This window comes from Salvia hispanica, chromosome 5, assembly GCF_023119035.1.
Source record: "Salvia hispanica cultivar TCC Black 2014 chromosome 5, UniMelb_Shisp_WGS_1.0, whole genome shotgun sequence".
Taxonomy (NCBI): domain Eukaryota; kingdom Viridiplantae; phylum Streptophyta; class Magnoliopsida; order Lamiales; family Lamiaceae; genus Salvia; species Salvia hispanica.
In genome coordinates this window covers 23,767,886-23,778,065 of record NC_062969.1, presented here as the reverse complement: position 1 = coordinate 23,778,065, position 10,180 = coordinate 23,767,886, and the positions used below count along the sequence as shown (strand labels likewise).

General features: G+C 34.7%; 2 protein-coding genes across 3 annotated transcripts; one reads left to right on the top strand and one right to left on the bottom strand.

The window, feature by feature from the left end:
* The first annotated feature begins 1,367 nt into the window (after positions 1-1,367).
* LOC125189603 (isovaleryl-CoA dehydrogenase, mitochondrial) lies at positions 1,368-6,128 on the top strand. The gene is made up of 15 exons (XM_048086865.1): positions 1,368-1,566; positions 1,913-1,996; positions 2,083-2,140; positions 3,042-3,166; positions 3,248-3,292; positions 3,665-3,713; positions 3,813-3,922; positions 4,320-4,396; positions 4,827-4,877; positions 4,962-5,026; positions 5,165-5,319; positions 5,400-5,440; positions 5,519-5,573; positions 5,664-5,720; positions 5,836-6,128. Exons 1-15 carry the CDS (start codon positions 1,468-1,470, stop codon positions 5,980-5,982), a joined length of 1,218 nt encoding a protein of 405 aa, XP_047942822.1. The 5' UTR covers positions 1,368-1,467; the 3' UTR covers positions 5,983-6,128.
* Positions 6,045-7,554, bottom strand: LOC125189604. Of its 2 annotated transcripts, none has more exons than XM_048086866.1 (4): positions 7,431-7,554; positions 7,255-7,330; positions 6,540-7,164; positions 6,045-6,451 (listed from the first exon to the last, which is right to left on the bottom strand). In XM_048086866.1, the coding sequence occupies exons 1-4, from the start codon at positions 7,456-7,458 to the stop codon at positions 6,263-6,265; spliced, it is 918 nt and encodes a 305-aa protein (XP_047942823.1). In that variant the 5' UTR covers positions 7,459-7,554; the 3' UTR covers positions 6,045-6,262. The 2 variants fall into 2 exon arrangements, with proteins under 2 accessions (XP_047942823.1, XP_047942824.1); XM_048086867.1 differs by having other exon boundaries at positions 6,540-7,158.
* Positions 7,555-10,180: the final 2,626 nt, after the last annotated feature.

The following is a 10,180-nucleotide window of genomic DNA, read 5'->3' as shown; positions in this document are numbered from 1 at the left end:
CTTCAAAAATATTTCAGCATTGGTTCACCATATTCAATGTATATAAGCATGCCAATATCAATATGGCAATACATATCTATTGGCAGAACACTGTTGCCACTCTCAATATTAGTAAATATATTCATCCCATTCTATCTTAGGACCAACAACTAATGAACTAACCACAAAATCCCAGCTTCCAAAGTTTCTCTCCGATTAGCAAATTCATTGTCTCATTGACAAAATGCATAAATTGTTTGCACACACTTCTTCATTGTCCACAAGAATCCATGGTTCCACAGCTTTTTCCATGTCTCTCTTCTTTGACAATAAAGGTGTTCTATCTCAAAATTAATATAGTATAAAAATATAATTTTTCTTTTCATTTAACAGACAAAACAACATCTTCTAAAATCTCGAGGGTTCGAACTCGACACCTTATACATTGATGTCTAAGCTCCTTGCTGCTAGGACAAAGACTCTGGACGCGTTAAGTACTCCTTACAAAACAAATCATTCCACATCGAACTCGCAAACAATATTGGAGTTGAAAAATTATTATAAAATAATCTCAATCAAGCAATGCAAAATTTTAGGCCTCTAATATATGAAAGATATTGTATACCACAAAATATAATTTTCACGGATCCAACTTTATGGATCATTGTGAAATTATAATTTTATTATGTTTTTATAACTAAAATTGATTGTATGTCAATACAAATTAATTTTTATAATTAAAAATATATCTATATATGCACAATTATAAAATTAGAAGATACAAAGGTTACTTGCATGTTCGCAAGTTGACTTTACGACAACTTCCCATTGGTTGACTAGTAGGTTGTGGAGGGACGGTCCTCCATCACTCGTCTAAGGAACATACAAGGGACGGATGCTTGCAACGCATCCCATTTCTGCCTCATCCCCCCAAAACCTAATTTAATACATTGCGTCTTTTTATTAGATAATTGATAATTCTGATACAAGTGAGTCATTTATTTTTCTTTTTTACAGATTTTAATAAAATTAATTTTCTTACTTTATTCATACTGTTTATCTATTTTATTTTCTAACCCATTTTATTCTTATTCATTTAATTTATTAAATATTTGTTTTTTAATTTCCGTGAATAAAAGTATAAAGTTTTATTAAGAGTAGTAGGACTCTGTTTTTTTCTTTTAGCTTAGGGCATTTTTCAATTAGGGGGTTGGATTATTAAAGTTTAGCTTGAATCCAATTAGGATCATAGGGTTAAGATAAGATAGAATCAAAAATTTAATACAAGTCAAAATGAAGTCGTATTTGCTTAGTAGACGTGACGTATACAAATTATTGAAGCAAGCCAATATGGCTGTATATATCTCTTGGCAGAAATGTGTTGCCACTCTCAGTATTAGAAATATATTTACCCCATTTCCTTCCTTTCTTTGGACCAACATAATCCCAGCTTCCAAAATTTCTCCTTTCTGATTGAAGAGTAGCAAGATGCACAAATTGTTTGCACTCACTTCTTCATTGTCCAGAAGAACCCGCAGTTCCGCAGCTTTTTCCACTTCTCTCCTCTTCGACGACACTCAGAAACAGGTGTTTTCCTTTTCTGCAATTATTTACGGTTGTGTGTATGTGTAGAATATGCACACTTTTTGCTGCGCTGGCTTTTCAATTGGATTATGGGTTTTTTAAAAATTGTAGCTCGAATACTGTTGATCGGGCTGTTCTATTGAGTTGATCTTCCTTTCGTTAATTAGTGATTGTTTCAATGACATCTTTTTTTCTGAAAACAATAGCTATCAGCTTTCTACTTTTAGTGCGATGAATTACTAGCAGGGACCAGAATTCTGTTTTTACATTTTGTTGCAGATTCTACTCTTAGTATCGTTTTCTCGTTCTTCAGTGTTGTTGCTGCTTAATAACCCTTTTATGTTGACAGTTTAAAGAAAGCGTGGCTCAGTTTGCTGAAGAAAACATTGCACCTCATGCTGCAGAAATAGACAGATCTAATTACTTACCTAAGGTAGTATATGCTTTGGGTTTCTCATGAGCAATGCTACTCAAATTCGTGTTAACTTGTTATTAATTACTTACCTTCTACCTCTTTAGGATGTTAATCTATGGAAACTAATGGGTGATTTTAACCTCCATGGGATCACTGCCCCAGGTACAACCTCTCAATACACAATTCTTTAACTTTTTCATTGCACTGTACAGTAGTTATTTGCACTACTTTCTTCTCCAAGAATTGAACTTGAAGTTTCTTTGAAATTTTTTAACATTCTGCTTCTTTTCTCTTTTTTTTTTTGTCAGTTTTGTGAATGTCAATCTTCACGTTATTTGTTTGAATTTTTTGAATAAATCCCTAGGGCACATATCACATATGTCTGAGCTTTTGTTTTATCAAATAAATCAATGTACTCTGGTTCTGTATTGTAATCTGTATATATAAGGTTATAGGCAAAGGAGTAGAAATCAATGTACTCTGGTTCTGTATTGTAATTGCTGTATATATAAGGTTATAGGCAAAGGAGTAGAAGTTTAGATTGACTGAGATGAGTCTGTTATTTTGACAAATTTCCGACCATCGACAGACGCTATCTTCATTTGAAATTTTAAAAGTAGATTCAGGAAGAAAATTAGCATCTCTGAATTCAAATTATTTCCTTCAATTTCTTTTGTTTCTTCCTAGGTTCTTATGGAGGAACTTCTCATGTATTTTCTGTCACCATACTTCACTGTTCTGTTTTTCTGTTCATCTTTAAATCTATTCTATAGTTTCTCTTGGAAGAAGCCAAAAAAAGTTATTGTTTTCAGAAAGAGAAGTTTAGTGGAAATTGATTCCTCCAATACAATGATACGTCTACCATACGTATTTTTGTTCTTATGCTGTTACATATCAGGAACTTCTTAGAGAAGCAGATGAGACTTGTATGAATGAAGCAGCTACTCATTCTTTATTCATGTAGCTTTCAAGTTCTTCTTTGTTGAAATGTTCTTCTGTATTTGTACATCGAAACTTGTGATGTATGCTGTCAAATTGTATTTGACATCCTTGAATTCTACAGAGGAATATGGAGGACTTGGCCTTGGCTATATATACCATTGTATAGCTATGGAGGAAATCAGCCGTGCCTCTGGTTCTGTTGGTCTTTCATATGGTGCACATTCTAACCTATGCATAAATCAATTGGTAACTACTTAAACCTTAAGTTTAACTTACCTTTAACCAATTATATACCTTTTAAGCTTGTGTAACATTCATGATTTGAAGGTGAGGAATGGGACTCCTGCACAGAAGCAAAAATACTTGCCAAAGGTTTGCCTACATCTCACTTGTCTGTCTCTATGAACTCTTGTTATTTCATCAAATCAATATTACAAACTAAGTTTAACCTATGGAATGGCAAATCAAATTAGTTTCTGTTTGAGGAAAGACAATGTCCTCACTAGCGATACTTTGTTACTACCCCAGTTTCTACATTCTCCATTATGGGTTTAAGCAGGAGATTGTTCAGAGGATTTGGTTGGTCAAGCTAGTTAACTTTATTTCTGCTAATACAATATTGTTACATACTTCTTATATTTTCCTCTTCAATTATGCGCGATGATACATACCCTGTATTTCTGTTCGTATATGTTAATACTGACAATAGCTAATTCTCTTTGTAATGTTATTTTTCTGATGAAGCTAATAAGCGGGGAGCATGTGGGAGCTCTTGCAATGAGTGAACCTAATGGTAGTTCCTCTGAACCTATGTATTTCTTCTTGCTACAAACCATAATGGGTAAAATAATAGTTAATTGTGACATTTGCTTCTATTATTTTGAATACTTAGCTGGCTCCGACGTAGTTAGCATGAAATGCAAAGCTGATCGTGCTAAAGGTGGTTACATTCTCAATGGGAACAAGATGTGGTGCACTAATGGTCCTGTTGCAGAGACATTGGTATGTAAATGACAAGCCTTATTTTCGGTGCTTACAACAGCCGGCTTAAGAACTTCATTACTTTGACAAAATACACTAATGAAGATGGGAGAAGATAAAGCATGAAAATCATTACGTTTTAGCATAAATGCCATAGGCACCAGAAGCATTCCTTTTGATATAATACGAGTCTTTGAAAAATGTGATGCCCTAACAGAAAATTCCCAAACGCCCACTTTCTAGGGGATCTTGACTAAAATTCTGAACTTTGTAATGATAATTAATATACACATTTTCTTACTAAAGCCTCTCACCGTTGCTAAACCTCGGGAATCAGTATTTAATGCTATATAATTCTACTCAATTTGTGTTCTAGCTTTCAGTGACTTTGATTTGCTCATTACTTAGATTGGAGCAGGTTGTTTATGCAAAAACAGATATGGCAGCTCACTCAAAAGGAATCACAGCATTTATCATAGAGAAGGATATGCCTGGGTATGATACTTTTTCTGCTAGTGAAAATGCCCTGTTGTCAATACCTTGCTTAGGTGAAAAAGTGTAGCTCAATTTAGTAGACTATCAGGCATAGTCTAACCTGGGTTGCTTCCGGGATGTCCCGATCCAAGTGCTGAAAGAATGTAGTAACATTTTTTTCATGCAAGTGCATTTAGGATAGAGAATGTAAATTGGTCATTTCTGCTGAATTTTATAATTCATGGGACATTTTTAGTTTTGGGAGTGAAGAGATGGATAAACTATCTATACTACATGTATATGTGCAATTTAGGCACAAGGGTCCAGATGCACATATATGATGCACTAGATTTAAGGAAGTGGAAATCTACAGTAAAGCAGATTCGGGAGATTCTTCTGTAATTTTAGATTAATCTTAACTGAACATTTTTGTTTCCTAATGTGAATGCAGATTTAGCACCGCTCAGAAACTGGACAAACTTGGAATGCGTGGAAGTGATACGTAAGCAATATTGCTCAAACATCTTGTCTCTGATTATCAATTTTTCTGTTGGCCCTCACCAAGAACTCATAAAAATAATTGCAGATGTGAGCTAGTATTTGAAAATTGCTTTGTTCCTGACGAAAATGTTTTGGGACAGGAGGGGAAAGGTATTTCAGTTATTTTTTATTTAACAACTATTTGAGCATTCTTTCAGAGCCAAACTCTTTTTTTTTTTTTTCTCATTTTCTGTCAGAAACCCGATATTTTCCATCTGGGAGGTCTTTGATAGTACTTTGATATATCAGGAGTTTATGTCATGATGTCGGGGTTAGATCTGGAGAGGCTTGTTTTGGCCGGAGGACCTCTAGGAATCATGCAGGCATGTCTTGATGTTGTTCTTCCCTATGTCAAACAGCGAGAACAATTTGGCCGACCAATTGGGGAATTTCAATTTATACAGGTCAAGATAAGTTTTAGCAAGGCACAATATTCGAGTGGTTCTACAATCTGTTACTGAACTTGATATTGTATTAAATGCAGGGAAAGGTTGCTGATATGTATACTTCATTACAGTCTTCAAGGTGGGAGATTTGCATCATTTCGTTATTTACACTAACGTTCATTCGTACAGATACATAATAATTTTCTATACATCTCAGGTCATATGTATACTCTGTTGCTAGGGACTGTGATAGTGGAATTATTAATCCAAAGGTCTGCAAACTCTCCTGCTCTGTCTTGGCTGACTAAATTCCTGACTTTGAAGCCCTTTTTTCGAACTCTCTATTAAATTCTTTTGTGCAGGACTGTGCTGGTGTCATACTTACTGCAGCTGAAAGAGCTACACAAGTTGCTCTTCAGGTAAAAAAAGTTCAAGTTCTGTGTGATATACTTCCTCTTAGTCTACAACACTGAACCATGATTCTCGAATAAAGGAGAACTAGTGAGCTGACTTTGTTAGTCGATTCTGCTTCAGGCAATTCAGTGTTTGGGGGGCAATGGCTATGTGAATGAATACCCAACCGGGCGTTTCTTGAGGGATGCCAAATTATATGAGATTGGAGCTGGAACGAGTGAAATTCGAAGAATGATTATTGGCCGTGAGCTCTTTAAGGAACAGTGAGGCTGACTGCTGGTGTTCAGTACTGTGGGCTATGTTAAATTTACACTGTTCTACTTAGAGAATAAATTGAAATCATTATAATTTATAAAGATTATGTCAACCAAACAACAAGCTTAGCCTACAAAATGGAAACTGCCTAATTGTTATCCCCCGAATTGAAAAGACATAAAACAGCCGTTTTCTAACATGAACTAAACTACTCTATACCACAATTCACAACACTAGCATCTTTGTAAAAGGCCACTTCATATCTTCTTCATCAAATTGGTTTGGCAAATTATCATCTTTGTGGCTGTAGAGACTTGCATTCGCTTCTTCCACGGCCGCCTTCTACAACCTCCACATTTGCATTGCATTCTTCTTTTACCAATCCATAGCTAACCTTCATCTTCCTCCACACCTCTTCCTCACTCACTTGCTCATGTCGTGCCAGATACTTCCTTAGTTCAACTCTCAAGTTACGAATGGGCTATGCAAGAAATTCACATCCCAATGAGCTTTGGATTCGAAAAAAAGATGCCTTAACATTAAACACCTCAAATGAAAACAAAACTCACCTCTGCATTGCAGTCGAAAGCCAGTCCAAACAAAGTAGCAGAGACCCAATGTTTCCCCACAGATTCCGCCAACTTGATCTGAGACAGCCAGTAAGACGCGGTCTCAAGCTTGTCGAACCTACATTTGCTACATTTCTCTGCGCTGTAAAAAGGCGTGGCGACTCTTGGCTTGGCTATGATCGCGTTCAGAGGAGTGTGAGGCTCAGCGGCACTTCCATCATCCGAATTCTTTCCGGGTCCCTTCTCTTGAAAACATACGGTTTTCTTCATCGGCTGAGCCAGGGTCCTCTCAGTTGGCTTTCCAGCCCCCAAAATAGGCCCCCGTATGATTGGTGATCGAGTTGGTTTTGTTACTTTTAAAGGCTTCATTAGCACCCCTGATGCGGGTTTTGCCTTCATCGGCCGAGCCGGGGTCTTCTCCGTTGGCTTTCCAGCCACCAAAATTACCAAAATTGGCCTCCGTATGATTGGTGATCGAGTTGCTTGGGATGGTTTTGTCACTTTTGAAGGCTTCTTTAGCAGCCCTGATGCGGGTTTCGACTTCACTGGCTTCTCGATCACTGTTTTCGTCTTCAAAGGAACGGCAGGGCTTCGGGCAGTTCCAAACACTCGCCTTTCCCTGCAACTAACCAACCAACCGCATAAGAATCCTTCATTTGTCCAGTCATTCACTCAGGTATTAAAACAAACACCTTGTAGATGCCAATTTTTTCACCTGTGAACGAGCGATCCACCCTTCGCTTTGATTTTCGGGGGTTCGGAGATTTTCCTTGTGTGTCTTGGTTTGATAACTGCATAAATTTCAAGAAAATCCAGGACAAACTGTTTCAAATTACGCACATGAACCGAAACGAACAGATAATCGCAAAATAAGGAAAAACAAAATTGAACCTGGGAACGGAGTGGGATGAGTTTCCATCGCGGCGAAAGTCAGTTAAAACTGGGACTTAGATTTCTTGAGAATTGAATAAATCTTGCTGATTTAGATTCTTTTCATTTTCTCAAAATTAAGAAGAGAAGACAGCTATGTTTAAATGAAGGATGAGCGGGAAAAGTTTCTGAATAACGCTTGCTAAATCATGGCCCAATGGGTCAATAATTCCTTTTGCCACAAATATGGGCCCAATTTCTTAAAAACAAAGTCATTAAAATAAACCAAAATAATGATATTATTGTTTTAATATTTCTGAGGTAATTGAGTTCATGTAAAAACGAACCCAATATATGATTTGATTTGAATGTATAAGATCTTTCTCGGTAGACTGACTGATTAAACTTTAAAGCATGTTGATGACTACTTAAGTAGTTAAAAGTCAAAACAAAAAAAATGTTAAAAAGAAAAGAAAAGGAAAATGCACATTGATCAGCACAATCCACAAATCAAAAAACAAAGGTAAAGTATATCAACGTATACGTTGAAGTCAGCATATTCTGCGTTGATGGGATTAGGGACTATATATAGAACCGCCACTTGGGATTCAACTTGCAATATCCTTGTTCATATATCATTTATATATGCATGAACTTCATTACTCATATATCATATGGAGTATATTATTTATTTTCATTTATTCTCTTAATTATTTTTGCATGCACTTAATTAGTCATATATATAGTACTCCGTACTATTTATATATGCATGCACCTAGTCATAAATTTTCATATATATTCTCTTCATTAATTTTTGCATGTAAGAATGTAAATTGAACTAATCCATTTGATTGGTACAAAAATATGGCCGGGAAAAGGATGATGAAGTTGAAGTGACGTGACAAGTTTTCGAACTAAGGATTTGCAAATTTAAGGATTTGAATTATAAGCAATAGAAAACATTATTCTGCTAGTCCTAGTCAAACATTTCGAACCAAGTACTTAAGCAGCTTATTACGTTAAAACTGCGAGGCCATTATATTAATTATCATCAACTCTACAAAAAAACATTTATAAATTGTAGTATACTAGTAGTATTTAAGTTTTACAATTATATATACATCACAAATACCTAGAAAGTGAATACAAATTTCTTAGACATCAGCATTCTCACCATAAAGAATATTGCTACCATTAGTTTCGACGCAACATCCATATTTTTTAACTCATTATTTGTACATAGCATTTATGAATTAGTCAGCAGTGTCCGGCACTACTATACTACTAATACGTATGTCAGTTAATCATGAGTCATGACATTCTCCAAAGCACTATGAATGAGTAAATGTTTAAATCAAATTACATTACACAGTGTTCAGTACTGTTCAACAAATACATAAATATCATATACTGTACTAGGTGTACGTGTTAGTTTGTTAACATTGTGTTAGATCTGGTCTCATATAGTATAGTTTTATTTTTGTTATATGTCAACTCAAACAAGGATTCATTTAGTGAAGGTTCGTTATAAACTAAGGTTGTGCTTGATAATACTCAACTAGGTAGCTCGTGATAATGAATTTAAGTGAGCTAGATTTAGAATATAATGTTATTAACTTGGTACGATTAATATTATTATATTGTAACGGTTAGGGTTTGGCGAAAAGTCTTTACTATTTTGTTCTTGGGACAATCCCCATAATACTTCATATGTACTACTAATTAGTTATACTAATAAAATATATTGTTTGCACATGTTCTTATTAGCTATGAAATCTCTAATTAGTTATTTTAGTTAATTATATGTATGTTGAGAGTATTTGTTCTTACTTAAAATTACATATATTTAAATTTAAATCTAAATTAGAATACTCCTCATTTGCAATAAAAATATCTTTAATTAGAATGCTTCATCATTTATAGTGGGTCGGAATCGGATGTACACTTTATTTCACTAGCTCGGTAAATAGTTATGACAATGACAAATACACCTGCTGCATATTAACAAATTGAATCTTAATTCTTAAATAATCAACATGGAATTATGGAAAAAAGCTCTCGTAAAAGTTTAGTATTGCGTGGACACTGTTATTACAATAAGAATGTCTTTATGAGACCGATATTTTGGATCTATTGTAATCACGGATTTGAAATTCTAGACGCACAATATTTTAATTTTGTTTTGCCCTTTTGTGAAAGCAGATAAAACAAGAATTTAATTTAATTAGTTGGAGGGATTATACCGAATGCGATATAGTAATCAATTACATTATGACACCGGTTGTATATATCTATATTAACACTGAATTTAAAAGAAAAATGAAAAGAGAAGGAAACTTATGTAAGTCAATAATCCAATCATTGAATTAACAAATGTAATTGCTTATATTCATTTCAGCGAAAATATGATCATACTCAAAGTTTGACTGAGTGGAGTGATCAACGGCAAATTATTTTTCTGACAAAAAAAATACTATCATTATTATATTTTCGACAATAAAAATCGAAATGAATAAAGAAAGGGCTAAAATCCAGTTAAAAAAGGAAAATAGTCAAAGAAATCTAAATTATAAGAAGCTTACAAATTGTTTGATCAAGTCAAGCAATTGGCCAACTCCTTTTCACGCGTCTCTAAAGTCAAAGTCTTCCAATATTACTCCACACTCATTTTCCTTTTCTACCCTTGCTGTAGTAGGATTTATCTTATTCCAAACATCTACTGTATAAATTTGAGTGAGCACAGATGTATTTCTGACATTCTCCTTCAATAA

Bases quoted from the DNA above. Each gene is read 5' to 3' on its own strand.
- LOC125189603 (XM_048086865.1), top strand. From the start codon at position 1,468: ATGCACAAATTGTTTGCACTCACTTCTTCATTGTCCAGAAGAACCCGC. The intron at 3,923-4,319 runs GTATGTAAATGA...AGATTGGAGCAG, and splicing joins GTCCTGTTGCAGAGACATTG to GTTGTTTATGCAAAAACAGA. The intron at 4,878-4,961 runs GTAAGCAATATT...AAATAATTGCAG, and splicing joins GGAATGCGTGGAAGTGATAC to ATGTGAGCTAGTATTTGAAA.
- LOC125189604 (XM_048086866.1), bottom strand. From the start codon at position 7,458: ATGGAAACTCATCCCACTCCGTTCCCAG. The intron at 7,331-7,430 runs GTTCAATTTTGT...AAATTTATGCAG, and splicing joins TCATCCCACTCCGTTCCCAG to TTATCAAACCAAGACACACA. The intron at 6,452-6,539 runs GTGAGTTTTGTT...TTTCTTGCATAG, and splicing joins CTTTCGACTGCAATGCAGAG to CCCATTCGTAACTTGAGAGT.